At 44.0% G+C, this 16,186-nt stretch overlaps 1 protein-coding gene across 4 annotated transcripts in view; it reads left to right on the top strand.

Moving 5' to 3' along the window:
• AFAP1L1 (actin filament associated protein 1 like 1) overlaps window positions 1-12,539 on the top strand; it is a 68,166-nt gene extending 55,627 nt beyond the window's left edge. For all 4 annotated transcript variants that reach the window (XM_017875823.1, XM_017875824.1, XM_017875826.1 and 1 more), the window contains exons 16-19: window positions 2,000-2,164; window positions 4,998-5,176; window positions 8,330-8,458; window positions 10,729-12,539. In XM_017875823.1, the coding sequence (XP_017731312.1) occupies window positions 2,000-2,164; window positions 4,998-5,176; window positions 8,330-8,458; window positions 10,729-10,752 (497 nt within the window). In that variant the 3' untranslated portion in view covers window positions 10,753-12,539. The remainder of the gene's footprint in view (window positions 1-1,999; window positions 2,165-4,997; window positions 5,177-8,329; window positions 8,459-10,728) is intronic.
• The last annotated feature ends 3,647 nt before the right edge of the window (window positions 12,540-16,186 follow it).

Below are 16,186 nucleotides of genomic sequence, written 5' to 3'. Positions count from 1 at the left end.
AAGAATCAAATAAAAATCATGAGGCTGAAAAGTACAATAACTGAAATGAAAAACTCACTCAATGGGCACAACAGTAAATTTGACCTGGTAGAAGAATCAGTGAACTTGATGATAGAAAAATAGAGATTATGCAAACCAAAGAGCAGAGAGAAAAAAAGAATGAAGAAAAATGACAGAGCCTCAGAGCATTGTGGAACACCATTAAGTGCACAAACGTGTGTACAGGGAGTACTACAAGGAGAAGAGACAGATGAGTATTAAAAGTACTCAAATAATGGCTGAAACTTGCCAAATTTATTGAAAAACATTAATCTATACATCCACGAAGCTCAGTGAAATCCAAGTAAGATAAAGGCAAGGAGATCTACAAAAGACACATCATGGTAAAAATGCTTATACCAAAGACAAGGAAAAAATCTTGAAGGCAGAAGAGAAAATCAAGCCATCATGTATAAGAGAACCCCAGTAACATTAACAGCTGACTTCTCATCAGTAACAAAGCCAGAAGGCCCTCCATGCTGTATTTATGATCAGGCTTGAACTGCAGGGTAGTTGTGTCAGGAACTGATTTTTGCATGGGTCACTGGGTGACCACTGCAATCCCTGCAGCAGCTGGCTAGACAAGACCCCCAATTATCCATAAACTGCAGGAATTATTCTGCACTGACTTATATAAAGCAGCGTGCAGCTCTGCATAGCGCACCAAAAAAAAAAAAAAAAAAAAAACAAGTAAAACTTTCCCCAAGAGGTTGAACTATGGCCTTGAAACAGCTAGAACAGTATTGCACAGCATGGACCCTGGAGTCAGAAAGACATGGAGACATGGGTTTAACCTTGGCTCTGCCACCATTAGCAGTGGGACTTAACCGCTGTGTAGCTCAGTTTCCTCAACAATAGAAGAAAACTAATTATAGTATAAGTTTTGTGGGCTGGGCGCAGTGGCCCACTCCTATAATCCCAGCACTTTGGGAAGCTGAGGCAGGCTGATCACTTGAGGTCAGGAGTTCAAGAACAGCCTGACCAACATGGCAAAACCCCATCTCTACTAAAAATACAAAAATTAGCCAGGCATGGTGGCGTGCACCTGTAGTCCCAGCTACTCTACTTGGGAGGTTGAGGCAGGAGAATCACTTGAACCCCAGAGGTGGAGGTTGCAGTGAGCCGAGATCACGCCACTGCACTCCAGCCTGGGTGACAGAGCGAGACTCTGTCTCAAAAAAATCAATTAAAAAAATAACTTACATGATGAGTAAGTGGGAATGCAAGTAAATGGCTCAGCATATAGTGCCTAGTGTATAGTAAATAATACATTTTTGCCATAATTATTTGTTTTTATTGTCCATCATAGTGTTGAACCTATAGTAGACCACCAGGTCCCTCCCTCCCCCAACCCCTTCCCCAGTAATAAAATGGATAACTGACTGTAGCTCAAAGTCTAGAATCTCTGGAGATCTGAGTTATTTGGAACGGTCTCCTTGTCTTATAGATATCTGAAAACTGACTATAAAATCTGCTCTTTTAAAACCAAAGTATGTGCTACATCACAAAATTGTTTTTTAATAATACTATCATTACCTAACCCTTACTATTTGCCTACTATACTAAATGCTTTTCATTAATCATCTCATTCAACCCTTACCACAACTCTATGAGGTAAACTGTATCCATATCCTTGTTTACAAATAAGGATCAAGGGGGAAAAGGCACAGTAAAACACTACCAGTCTCTTTTGCCTAATGTCACACGACCAGGAAGGTCAAAAATGCCCAAATCTCAGGCTGTCTGTTCCAAGGCCTTGCTCCTAGTCCCTGTGCCCTATGGCCTTCCTTTTGCTTCTTCATTCCTTAGAGGATTCACACTAAATATATCTAAGGGACTTAGTCTAAATATTTCCATTTTATAGATGGAGAAGTTGGGGCTGAGAGAGAAGCTGACAGCACCCAAGTACCTTTGCCAGAGGCCAGAACTGAGGGCCTTTCCCTTCCCCACATCTCTACAGGTGCCAATCAATACAAGTATGGCAAGAACCGAGCCGAGGAGGATGCCCGGAGGTACTTGGTAGAAAAAGAGAAGCTGGAGAAAGAGAAAGAGACGATTCGGACAGAGCTGACAACACTGAGACAGGAGAAGAGGGAACTGAAGGAAGCCATTCGGAGCAGCCCAGGTACCTATGTGATTGTGGTCCTGAGCACTTACGGGTGGCCAGCTCATCCTTAGGCACAGTAAAGGGAGGTCTCTTGCACAGGTCACCTCGTTTCCTACCCAAGAGCAGTGGGCTTCTCCTCCCCTTCGCCTTCTCCTCTTCCTCTTCTCCTCTTCATCATTATCATCATCATTCTTCCCAATTAAAGAAAGTGCCATCAATTTAATAACTTGTTTTGGAGGGATGAAAAAGCATCACAATAATGTATACACTTAAAGTAGTAAGAAGCAATCTGATTTTAGAAATGTGAAGCATAGAAGTGTGCCTTAGAATCAAAGAAGTAAGAGACGTCATTTTGAACCCCACCTTTATTCATTCACAGATACATGTGAGACATTGGTCCTAGTGCAGGGAATAATGGACATGACACCTTCCCAGGATCCTCTTCTGAAACCAGGGACCTCAGCAGGCCCTGCCTGCTCTGGGCTTCTCCACACCCTATTTTCTACTGTGTTTCCTTTGCACTCTAACTGCAGTTCAACACACTTTAAGCCTAAGGTTTCTCCACGTGCCGGAGGGAGCAGAAGTCCTGTTGCTATAGATCATGTCCACAAACATGTAGCCCTATGAGAATCTGCTGACCTATGGACCCTTTTCTAAGAAGAAACACCACAGTTCACAATGCTGCAAAAAAAAAGTTCAGGAGCTCATGTGGCTCCCTGTGGAGCCTATCCATAGATTGCCTAAGACTCCATGAGCCTCAGATTAAGAACTTCTGGTTTAAAGGAGAAGACTTGTTCTGTGTGGCCAAGAACGAGAATCAACAGGAGGAAGGCACAGGAAGGCAGTTTGGTTTCCATATAAAGAATTTTCTGAGTCAGAACCAGGATTTGGAGCAAGTTGACTATCCTTGTCCTGCTCAATTTTTTCCGCTATGGCACTATCACTTGGTAACATATTAGATTGTTTATTATATTTATTATTTATTGTTTGCCACAGACACACAAATATAAGCACCATAAGGGCAAGGATCTTTGCCTGCTTTGTTCACTGATATATCTAGGGCTGAGACAATGCCTGATACATGGTAAGCATGCATTAAATACATGGTGAATGATGAATATAAAGAATTCAACATTACTGGAAAATCCTCCAGCACAGCCTCCCTCAGAGCAAAGAATGGAACTGATTTTTAAACCTGGTAAGACCCAACACAGCACTTGGAATGAGAAAGGTACTAATAAAGGTTTGTTAGATTAAATTGAAAAAGTGAGCTGGGTGCCATGGTTCACGCCTGTAATCCTAGCACTTTGGGAGACTGAGGCAGGAGGACCATTTGAGTGCAGGAGTTCGACACCAGCCTAAGCAACATAATGAGACCTCATCTCTATTTTTCTTAAAGAAAGAAAATTTTAAAATTTATTTAAGAAATTTTAAAATAAAAATAAATTGAGGCCAGGTGCGGTGGCTCATGCCTGTAATCCCAGCACTTTGGGAGGCTGAGGCAGGTGGATCACGAGGTCAGGAGATTGAGACCATCCTGGCTAATGCGGTGAAACCCCGTCTCTACTAAAAATACAAAAAATTAGCCGGGTGCGGTGGCAGATGCCTGTAGTCCCAGCTACTCGGGAGGCTGAGGCAGGAGAATGGTGTGAACCCAGGAGGTGGAGCTTGCAGTGAGCTGAGATCAGCCACTGCACTCCAGCCTGGGTGACAGAGTGAGACTCTGTCTCAAGGAAAAAAAAAAAAATTTGAATAAGCAGCAAAATCCTACTGAAAACTCTGGTGTCTGTAAAGCCCTGCTATGACAGTTGTTTATAAGTAACAGAAACCAAAGCTAAACTGGCAGAGAAATGAAAAGAAGATGTAATTGGAAAATTGAGTGATCTGGTGTAGTGGGGTCCAGGGACTTAAATGGTGTCACCAGGAAGCTTATTTCTCATACTCATGCTTCTACCCTTCTCTCCTTTGGTTTCATTCTCCCCTTGTGATGCCACAATGGCTGCACAGTGCCAGCCCTCACCCAGCCCTCCCAGCCAACCCAAGCAAAGAGAGCTTCTCCTCCCAACAACCACCACAAAACCCTCTGGATTCACTCTGACTGGTCCCACTTTCATCCTTAATCCAATCACTGTCACCAGAAGATGAGTTGTGATTATGGGGCAGACCTAAGTTATGTGCCAAACCCTTGAACTAGAAGCAGAGTCAGCCCCACTCAAACTAGAGAGAATGGGGGTAGGGGAGCAGGTGCAGTGGCTCATGCCTGTAATCCCAGCAATTTGGGAGGCCAAGGCTGGTGAATTTCTTGAGGTCAGCAATTTGAGACTAGCCTGGCCAATATGGCAAAACCCCATCTCTACTAAAAATACAAAAATTAGCTGGGCGTGCTGGTGTGTGCCTGTAGTCCCAGCTATTCAGGAGGCTGAGGCAGGAGGATCGCTTGACCCCAAGAGGCAGAGGTTGCAGTGAGCCGAGATCACCCACTGCACTCCAGCCTGGGCGACAGAGTGAGACTCCATCTCAAAAAAAAAAAAAGAAAGAAAGAAAAGAAAAGAGAGGAGAGAGACAGAATGAGAGGGGGAAGGTAGTTTCCCAATGAAAACTCAAGAGTGCTATTTCCAGGAGATGGTGAAATGGGTACCAGACATATAAAGACCATAATGAGACCTCATCTCATTATGAAGCTGGAACCCCAGGATGGAACTGGAACCCCAAGCCCAGAGTCCATCTCTTAACCAAGACTGGGGACTGGAAAGGCCCACCAGGAGGGGCAGACAAAGGCATGAGGCCCTGCCAGATTCCCCGACACTTCAGGTCAGGTTCAGCTGTTTCTTATCAATGTATCTTGATTCAGGAGCAAAATTAAAGGCTCTGGAAGAAGCCGTGGCCACCCTGGAAGCTCAGTGTCGGGCAAAGGAGGAGCGCCGGATTGACCTGGAACTGAAGCTGGTGGCTGTGAAGGAGCGCTTGCAGCAGTCCCTGGCGGGAGGGCCGGCCCTGGGGCTCTCCATCAGCAACAAGCCCAAGAGTGGGGTGAGTCCAGGGCCTTCCATGCCAGGGGCAGCTACTCCTGTATCCCTCCACACACTGCAGATCTCTCCTTCATGATCACTCTTTGGAGGTAGGGGTTATGCCCATTTGCAGACAAGAAAACTGAAGTCCAAAGAGGTGAAGGGCATGCCATGGATGGCACAGCTAGGAAGAGGACTCTTGGAGCAATTTATCTTGATTTTCTGGCCTGTTCTTGTCTCCACAGCAGCATCACCATTTGACTTTTTACCCTAAAGGTGATCTTAGAAATGGCCTTGGGGTTATTGATGATAAATAGTAGCTACCATATGTTGAATAACAAGCATGTGTGATCCATTACTACAGGCATCTTAACCTGTATTATCTTACACAATCTTCATGGCAGTCCTATGAGGTAGTTTAGGGGTTGACAGACAAGAAAACTAAGGTTCAGAGATGTCGAATGACTTGCTCAAGGTCACTCAGTGAAGTGGGAGACAGGATTCCAAACCCAGGAAGTCTTAACTCCAGAACCCTGCTCCAGAGCCCTCCAGTGCAACATGGCGAAACCCTGTCTCTACAAAAAATTACAACGGTCTCACATACCCTCTTCTGGGATCTCCAGGGTACCAGGCCCTGTCCTCAGTGCTCTGTATCCATTATCTCTAATGCTTCCAGTAACTCTGCGAGGAAGATTCACCCACCTCCAATGGGGCTCTCTCAGAGAGGACTTCCCTGACCTCATCTACACCGGGGTTTCTCAACCTCAGCACTACTGACATTTTGGCCCAGTAACTCCTTCTTATAAGGGACTATTCTGTGCATCAGCAGGATGTTAGGGATGTTAAGGTCCTACCTAAGGATATCAAGTAGAATGTTAAGCAGCATCTCTACCTTCTACTCACTGGTTGCCAGTAGCACCCCCCGACCAGTGACAACCAAAATATTTCCAGAAATTGTCAGATGTTCCCTGGGAGAGCAAAACTGACCCTAGTTGGTTTCTAAATTACCAACAGCTCCCTCTATTATTCTTCCTCATAGCACTTAACCACAATTTGTGTGTATGTGTGTGTATATATATATTTGTGTCCTTGCTTGTCCAATGTCTGTCTTCTCCACTAGATTCTATTTTTGTTAAGAATTGGACTACATCCATTTATCATTAAATTCCTGACCCTTTACAGAAAAATAGTGGGAGTGCAAGAAATATCTGTCAAATGAATAAATGTTTTGCCTGCTTTCGGGTGAGGAAATTGAGACTTAAAGAGACGAAATAACTTGTCTGATAAGTATGACTTATCGGGAGGCAATGTGTCATTATTATTGTTGTCCCAGGTCACATTTCCTGGTCACATCACACCTGATTGAGCCAGTGCTGTGTCTTACACCCCTACACTTCCTTTCCATGGGGTGTTTCCAACCTCATTATATAGATGAAAAACATGTCAGCCAAGGACAAAACTTCCCAGAGTCACAGAGGGCTGGTGGAGGAGCTAGCATTGGTTCATTCATCCCAGCTGCTTCCTCCCACCAGCATGACCTGATATTCCCATTCCAGAGAACTTTTCCCTCAGTTTTGGATCCTTCTGACATTCTTTGGAGATAAAGAGAAGCTTTCTCTAAATTCCTTGCAGGTTTAGCTGTTACGATGTCACCCTTAAGGAACTACATCTAGTAAGGTATTATACTAAGCAATTATCTGGAAAATGTAAGGGGTAAAGGTAATTTCAAAAATGAGAAGGAATACAGGAGAGAGGTTAAGAGTCAGACTGTGGGGCCAGGCAGAGTAACTCATGCCTATAATCCCAGCACTTTGGGAGGCTGAGATGGGCGGATCACTTGAGGCCAGGAGTTTGAAACCATCCTGGCCAACATGGTGAAACCCCATCTCTACTAAAAATACAAAAATTAACTGGGCATGGTGGCACATGCCTGTCCCAGCTACTCAGGAGGCTGAGGTAAGAGAATCACTTGAACCTGGGAGGTGGACCTCCAGCCTTGGAAAGAGAGCAAGACTCTGTCTCACAAAAAAAAAAAAAAAAAAAAAAAAAAAAAAAAAAGAAGGGAGGGAGGGAGAGAGAGAGGAAAAATAAAGAGAGAAAGAAAGAAAGAGAGAGAGAGAGAAAGAAGGAAGGAAGGAAGGGAGGGAGGAAGGGAGAGAGAGAAAGAGAGAGAGAGAGGGAGGGAGGGAGGGAGGGAGGGAAAGAAAGAAAGAGCGGGCTATGGGATTGGAATCCTGGTTCTCCCACTCACCAGCCACATGACCTTGCACAGCAATTTGACCTTCCCCATTTCCTCACCTATAAAATGGAATGGCTAATAATAGTACCTACTTCATAGGTTTGTTGAGAAGCTAAAGGAGCTAATTCACACAATGCTTTGTAGTGAGGTTCAGTAATTTTAGTTGTCATTATCGTTATCTGAAGGTCCTCAAGTATCTTCTCCTGTCACCTTGTTCAGTGCCTTTTTTTTTTTTTTTTTTTTGAGACCGATTCTCGCTGTGTCACCCAGGCTGGAGTACAGTGGCGCAATCTCGGCTCACTGCAAGCTCCGCCTCCCGGGTTCACGCCATTCTTCGGCCTCAGCCTCCCATGTAGCTGGGACTACAGGCGCCCACCACCACGCCCCACTAATTTTTTGTATTTTTAGTAGAGACTGGGTTTCATTGTGTTAGCCAGGATGGTCTCGATCTCCTGACCTCATGATCCGCCTGTCTTGGCCTCCGAAAGTGCTGGGATTACAGGCGTGAGCCACCGCGCCCGGCCAGTGCCTTTTATTTTAAAGTTCCCATGCTGCTGGGCACAGTAGCTTACACCTGTAATGCCAGGACTTTGGGAGGCCAAGGTGGGTGAACTGCTTGAGCCCAGGAGTTTGAGACCAGCCCGGGCAATTTGGCGAAATCCCATCTCTACTGAAAATACAAACATTAGCCAGGCCCGGTGGTGCACACCTGTAATCCCAGCTACTTGGGAGGCTGAGGTATGAGAATCGCTTGAACCCGGGAGGCAGAGGTTGCAGTGAGCCAAGCTCGCACCACTGTGCTCCAGCCTGGGTGACAAAGAGAGACTCTGTCTCAAAAATAAAAATAATAAAGTGTCCTCATGCTTTTGAGGTCAGGCTGGGTGTTGGTAGCCATCACCAGATCTCACCTATGTAATTATTTATTGCCATCAACAGGAAACTGCAAATAAACCCCAGAACAGCGTTCCAGAGCAATCTCTCCCTGTCAACTGTGTTTCTGAGTTGAGGAAGAGGAGCCCATCCATCATAGCCTCCAACCAAGGAAGGGTGCTACAGAAAGCCAAGGTAGAGCCATAGTTCAGCTTATCAAATCACAGACCTGGTAACCCCCTTTTTATGGAAGTTCACCCAAAACCAAAAAATCAACTAGTGAGAAAGTAGAGAACTGCCAATGCATTTATGCAATGAAACTCATGAACTTTCCTCAGAAGCAGTAATCCTCAGATATTATTCAGAACTTATTCACTCTTTGTTAACACATATTTCTAACAAGCTTAATCATCTGGTTTCTGAGCCTACAATGTGTTTTGAGACAGGAGAGGTCCCATTTCATTGATGAGGTAACTGAAAATCAAGGACTATGGGACTTGCCCAGGGCCATGCAAGATATCACTGCAAAAGCAAGTAAGCAAACCCACATCTTCCAATTCTAAGTCCATGGCTCCCTCCAGGATGCTGGTCCACAGTCCCTTCTGTGTGACTCTTGGGGGTCAGCTATGTTTCAGAACTTTTTGGATTTTATAAAGGTCATATGGTACCTACACTAATATATGATGAAAACCCCAATAAGTCCTCAGGTGGTACCATGTAAGCAAACATGTTAATAATTCTACAGCAAGACACAGGAATATTTATAGCACATGGAGTGAATAAAGATTGTAAATAGCCTCATATCAGGTCAGGTCAAGTTTTGCCACCAAATGAGTCTATACCAAAACAGTGGAGAAATATTTCGGTTTCACAGCTTTCTGGATTTCTAGATGACACTAAGTGACACCCTGTCTCAAAAACAAAAAAGCACGGCTGTACGTCCCTCAGGTTGGAATTGGTTTTCAGAGCCTGAGAGGGAAGAGTCTTTATTCTTTCCTACAGTTAGTCATTAAACAAATACTTGTTGAAGACCTACCATATGTAAGTCTTGTTATAATTTCTGGTTATATAACAGGGAACCCAAAAAAGTCCCTGGTCTCATAGAGTTGGGAAGACAAGACTTTAAATACCACACATAAATAATGTGATGCCAGAGAAGATGAACCTCCCAAAGGAGCTTAACACAGTGACAGCAAAGACCCTTTCAGGAAAGTGACACATAAGCAGAGACCTGAATGGAGTGTGAGGGAGAGACCCATGCAGGGGGCTGAGGGAAGGACGATCCAGGCAGAGAGAAGAACAAGTGTCAAGTCCCTGAAGTGGGAAAAAGCTTGGAATGTTTGAGGAACATCAAGAAGATCCAGGTGGTTCCAGTGAAGGGAACAAAGGGTGAGCATTAGGAGATGAGATCAGAGAAGTAACCAGTGAGGGGCCAGATCATCTAGACCAGCAGTCAGTAAACATTTTCTGTAAAGGGCCAGAGAGTAAATAGTTTAGGCTTTCTGAACCATATGATCTGTTCCACAACCTCTCAGCTCTGCCATTGTCACATGAAAATAGCCATGGACAATATGTAAATGATGCTGAAAACGGCTGTGTCCCAGTAAAACTTTTTTTTTTTTTAATTTTTTTTTTTTTGAGATGGAGTCTCGCTCTGTCGCCCAGGCTGGAGTGCAGTGGCACGATCTCAGCTCACTGCAACCTCTGCCTCCTGGGTTCAAGCAATTCTCCTGCCTCAGCCTCCTGTGTAGCTGGGATTACAGGTGCACACCACCATGCTTGGATAATTTTTGTGTATTTTTAGTAGAGACGGGGTTTCACCATGTTGGTCAGGTTGGTCTTGAACTCCTGACCTTGTGATCTGCCCACCTCAGCCTCCCAAAGTGCTGGGATTACAGGCATGAGCCACTGCGCCTAGCCCAATAAAACTTATTTACAGGCACTGAAATTTGAATTTCATATCATTTTCATGTGTCATGAGATAGTCGTCGTCTTTTGATTTTTTTTTTCAAACATTTAGAAATAAGAAAATCATTCCTAGCTGATGCATTATATGAGAATGGGCAATAGGCCCGACTTGGCCCACAGACTATCATTTACCAGCCTTTTCTCTAAAGCCTTTCAGGCCACTGAGGAACCATGGATCTTGTTGTAACATAATGGATCTTGCTGTGACATGATGGAAGGTTTTGAGCAAAGAGTTTTGGATATAAATTGCATTTTTTAAAGACCATTCAGACAACTATGTTGAGAATGGATGAAGGGACAAGAGAGACCAGCATGGAGAAGTGACTTACTCAGGGCCACAGAAAGAGTCAAGAACAAGTGTCAAGAACAAGAGGGGGGCTAGAACCCAATGCAACCTGGCCAGTGGAGATCATCTAACTAGGTGCCATGAAATGTTTTTATCCATGTCACACTAGACCATTCAACAAATTGATTTGTCTTGTCTTTCTGTACTTCAGGAATGGGAAATGAAGAAGACCTAGAAAGAGAATGAGGATTTCATTCCAAAGGAAATATCAGCTTGTCCACCTGAGGAAGAAATGCTTTTTTTCACAAGGAGACACCAAGAGAAGACTAGGAAGTAGCCCTCATTCTCCAGGACACCCTAAAGACCAGCCTTTATTGTCTGCATGATTTTAGGGGATATGGGGAGGGAAGAAGTAGAAGGGAAGAGGGAAATGGAGAGCATCCTTATGACTTTACAAAGGGTGGAAATGAGGATGGAGGGATACAGAAGTCTGCACAGCTGTAAAGGTTTTATAGATGTCTTTGCCTTCCCTTCTGAAGAAGAAATGAAAGCACATGTGAATAACCCCTTCCATCCCACTCACAGCATCGCACTCCCAGTCCTTAAGGCAAAGGGAGGCAGTGCTGAAGCACTGGTGGTGCAGTGTAAAGAGACAAGACCTGATCATCTGATCACACTTGTTCCAACTTGATTCATATTGGGCACTACTGACAACCACTGGGCAAGGCAAACAGGTTGAACAATCAATAACATTATCCCTGCCTGCATACATGTGAACAAAAGCTGTAGAGGACATGCAAATTCTACAGTCATTCCTCATTTGCTTTAGACAGAGTGCAGCTACTGGAATCTTCCAGATTTGAGTGTTTTAAAATCAGAGCTCTGAATACACAAAAGGAAAGAGAAATGGAGCAGCTGACATATTTTAAGCTCACAGTGATACTCAGTGACAGGAGCACAGAGTTCTAATGTCCACAGGATGTTGTAGGGTAGGGTCTTTCAGTAAATCAAGTCCCTTACCTATGTTCTATGACACTGAGGTTCTTGGAGCTATGGGTTAGAAATCCAGGAGGCAATATGTCGTTATTCTAATGAAGTCCTCATCTTGCACTCAGAGGCCCACTAGTCTGCCCTTCTATATATTAAGTAAAAGCAAGAGAAAATAAGAGGATGATGGCTTCTTTCTCTCACCTCGGTGCTAAACCTTTTACACACACTTGATACTTTCATAGAGGGACCAAGGACCTCAAGTCCTGGGCAGTCTCCTTACTGTGCTACTCACTACTGTCTCAACACTGTAGGTACTTTATGGGTCTGTATTTAACACATTTCCTTCCAATAAAGATAAAACCACTTAACTCTTAAGAGCCAGTGCTTAGCTCAAGAGGAAAGAAGGAAAATCCCAGAATATAACCATGGCCACTTTGCTATAGGGTTTACATATTTTAACCCACCTAAGGTTTTACAGACTTTAGCCTCACTCAAATTTTATCACCCTCTGAGGTAGCTGGAGACCACAGCAGGAAAAATAACCTGACCAGTAATCACCCACTGATTAGTGGCACAGCATAGGACTTAGAGGTTATAAGCCCAGATCCAGATAGGGCTAGGTTTGAGCCCTGCCTCTGATGACCAGCTGGGTGATCTTGGGAAAGTCACTTGACCACTGTGATTCTTGTTTTCCTTATCTGTGAAATGGGGCTAACAATTGTTACTTTTCTCCCAAGATTGTTGGGAAGATTTAATAAGATAATACATAGTAGGCATCTTGCATAATGTCTGAGAAATAGGAAATGCTCAGTCAATAGTGGCTTTCACTAGCCAGGCATGGTGGTACTCGCCTATAATCCCAGCTACTCAAGAGGCTGAGGCAGGAGGACCACTTGAGCCCAGGAGTTTGAGACTAGTGCACTATGATCATGCCTGTGAATCACCACTGCACTCCAGCCTAAGCAAATAGCAAGACCCCATCTATATAAAAAAAAAAAAATCATAAAAAAAGTGGCTCATTATTAGCTATATAGGAAATGTCTGACTCACAAGCCTGTGTTCTTTCCACTGAGGAAGAAACTACTTTTACATGGTAATTACAGCCACCAAAAGCTAAAAGGTAACCAATACATAACTGAGAGTTTCCATCCAAATTCCACCTGTGTTTTCACAGCTCAAGGGGCTCACATACTCTAGATTTTCAGTGTTCTTTTTTAAAAATGTGGATCCTGGAACGTCACCTAACTCTCCGACTATGTATTCAGTGTCTGTCATACTCTTTCTTATGCAGTTATTTTGGGGTTGTCTTTTCTCACCAACAGAGCTTGAACTCTGAGAGGAGTGGCTAGGGGTGATTAATAATTAACATTTATCAAGCACTCACCATGTGTCAGGCACTGTGTCAGTCATGGCCAGCTTCACAGGCATGCAACCTGTGCAGTCACACAGGGCCCCATGCTCAGAAGGGCCCTGTTCTTGGTTTAATGCTCTACTGTTGCCTTCTTCATAATATTTGAACAAGGGGTTCTGCTTTTCCTTTTGCCTTCTAAATTAGGTAGCCAGTCCTAGTGCTAACTAACCACTTTTCCAGGTACCATCCCTTTAGTTTTCACTAAAACCCTGAGATAAGGTGTATTATCCTAGTTTTCACAGTTCAGGAAATGGAAGCTTAGAGAGGTCAAGTAACTTTCCCAAGCTCACATAGTTCTTATGCTGGCTCCACCAGCATGTAAATATAAGAAGTCTGACCCTAGAGCCTTATTCTTAATTTTAAAGTTTTATGTCATCCATACATCTCCCTCCCCTTGTACTGCAACATTCAGAAGCACACTAGCACTTAATAAACAGATGAGTGAATGCATGGATGCAAGCAGCAACCTGATGAATGTTAGACAGCTAGGAGAAATGTAAGCAAAATGGCTAAGGCACAGATGCCACTTGTTCTTCGTTATTAAAATGCCTTGTTTAGGCCAGGTATGGTGGCTTACACCTGTAATCCCAGCACTTTGGGAGGCCGAAGCAGGTAGATCACTTGAGGTCGGGAGTTCAAGCCCAGTCTGGCCAACATGGCAAAACCCCATCTCTACCAAAAATACAAAAATTAGCTGGGCACGGTGGCACGTGCCTGTAGTCCCAGCTACTCAGGAGGCTGAGGGAGGAGAATCACTTGAACCCGGAAGGCAGAGGTTGCAGAGAGCTGAGATCACACCACTGCACTCCAGCTTGCGTGATAGCAAGACTCCATCTTAAAAAAAAAAAAATGCCTTATTTGGTTGTGTTTTTTCAAAGTGTGAGCCACAGGTCTAAAGTAGACTTGAAGCTCCATCCTTCCCAACACTGCCAAGTGTTCAGTCTGTCAGAATTCTACTGTCACTGTTTCCTTATTGGGGCACCTTGCACAGGTTTACCAACCTTTCTGAGCCTCAATTTTCTCACATGTAAAAGAGAATCATAATACCTTCCTAAACCATGTCACCCTTTTCATAAGGCCAAAAAGAAAATATAAGTTACTGGTCATGACACATTTGAGTTGGGCCTCGGATTAGATAAAAAGATGAAAATACTCCAGCTCTGTCCTCATGGAACTCACAGACAAGCAGGAAAGAAAATTTGACCCAAATAACTATAGTATAAATAACCCATGTTATGACAAGATTCAGAGTGCTCAAAGAACACTTCCCATTCCCTTAAAAAAATTATTTTAGGGGCTCTCCAGTAACTAAGCTGGCAACTCCAAGTGCCCTGGACCCCAATCACCAATCCATCCTCGCAGTCTGTCAGCTTTCCATCCTAAATCTCTAAAGTTCATCTATATCTTCCTATCTTCACTGACACTATCCAACTTAAGTCATTCAGCAAATATTTATTGAGTACCTACTATACTAAATGTCAGAAATCAGTGGTGAACAAGCCAGACACCTCATGAAGCTCATATTCTAGTTGGAGGAACAAACTTTAACAAGGAAGCAAAAGAAATAAAATACTAAGACAAACGAAAAGGGTGCTGGACACAGTTACTTTAGAGTGGTTAGGAACGTCTGTTCTCCCAGGACAGAACATAGCCCCGTCTTGTCTGGGCTACTGCAACATATTGCCTTCCATACCTCTTTTCTTACACCTTGCAATCTGCTCCACACAGCAAAGTGACTCTTTAAATACGTAAAGCCTTTGTCACATGTTCCCTGTCAATGTAAAATAATTTAAAAGGTCAGAATCTAGTTTAAAGAGAGTTTATTCAAGCACAAAGGGTGAGGATGGCCTGCCTGGGAAGTACAGAATATAAGAATGTGTCTGTCTGATAAAGGATGGAAGTCAGTGTTCCAAAGTGTAGAAGTTTGTGTTCAGTGAGGTTTAACAGAATTTCAACATCTTTCTATGCAAGGCTTAATGCACAGTTACAACGATCTGAGTAGTTAAGGTGGTCCTTTTCCTTCCAGAAAGGTATATTTAACATCACACCCTGCAGATGTAACTGTCATGGGGTCAGTTCAATTCAGGGCACCATCTGGTCTGAGTTAGGTACAGGACAATAAAGGAAGCCATCTATTAGAAACATCAGTGATTGAGAGGGGAGAAATCTGGTTTCTGCTCTGCTACATGGACTCAGACCACGGCCACATTTCTCTCAAAGCTTAAAGTATTTGGGAGGTTCCAACAGCTTTTACATTTTATTTATTTTCATATTCCATTGCAATCAGAATCAGACTAAATTGCATTCAGCAAAAATAATTTTTGAAGCCAGGGGCGGTGGCTCATGCCTGTCATCCCAGCACTTTGGAAGGCTGAGGAAGGCGGATCACCTGAGGACATGAGTTCAAGCCCAGCCTGTCCAACATGGTGAAACCTCGTCTCTACTAAAAATACAAAAATTAGCCGCGCATGGTGGTGGGCGCCTGTAATCCCAGCTACACAGGAGGCTGAGGCAGGAGAATTCCTTGAACCTGGGAGGCGGAAGTTGCAGCGAGCCGAGATTGTGCCACTGCACTCCAGCCTGGGTGATAAGAGACTCCATCTCAAAAAAAAATAATTTTGAACACCTAATTAGGGCACTGCTCAATGGGAATAAATAGACAATATCTCTGCCTTAAAAGAGCTTATATTTTAATGAGAGGAAATGAGAAAATACACACTATTTAAAAAACAAGTCGATAAGAAGGGCATTCGAGAAAAAAGCTGGGAGGAGTGATAGGCAATGGTTCAGGCTGCAATGTTTTAAACCGTTCACGTGATCTAGCCCTACCTAACAACTAGTCCTGTTGCCCTCCCGCCTCTGTATATTTCAGTCCCTTACATGCAATACTCTTCTCTCTTTATTAGGCTTCTGCAGATGTTTCCCTCTGCCTGAACCCTTTCTTCAGCTCAGCTCAAATACCCGCTTCCTCTGGGAAAACTTCCCACACGGCCAGATTTCTATTCCAGGCTTCCGCAACACCTGCCCCTCACCTTTAAACACAGCTCATATTCTGACTTTACATCCCGCTTGTATCTGTTTATCGCTCATAACATCAAGTAAGCTCCATGCGGACACAGCTATGATCCGCTTTGTTTGCCGCCGACCCTGCGCCCAGCACGGAGCCTCTGCAGTTACCACTAGGACCCGGCCTACTCGCGAAACACACTGAGAGCCGGAAGTGTTGCGATAGCTCCGAACGACCGGATGGGGAACTGCGCGGGCCACA

Source organism: Rhinopithecus bieti, unplaced genomic scaffold (assembly GCF_001698545.2).
Source record: "Rhinopithecus bieti isolate Rb0 unplaced genomic scaffold, ASM169854v2 scaffold_7673, whole genome shotgun sequence".
Taxonomy (NCBI): Eukaryota; Metazoa; Chordata; class Mammalia; order Primates; family Cercopithecidae; genus Rhinopithecus; species Rhinopithecus bieti.
The sequence above is the reverse complement of the archived record's forward strand: the minus strand, read 5'-3'. Positions and strand labels throughout refer to the sequence as shown.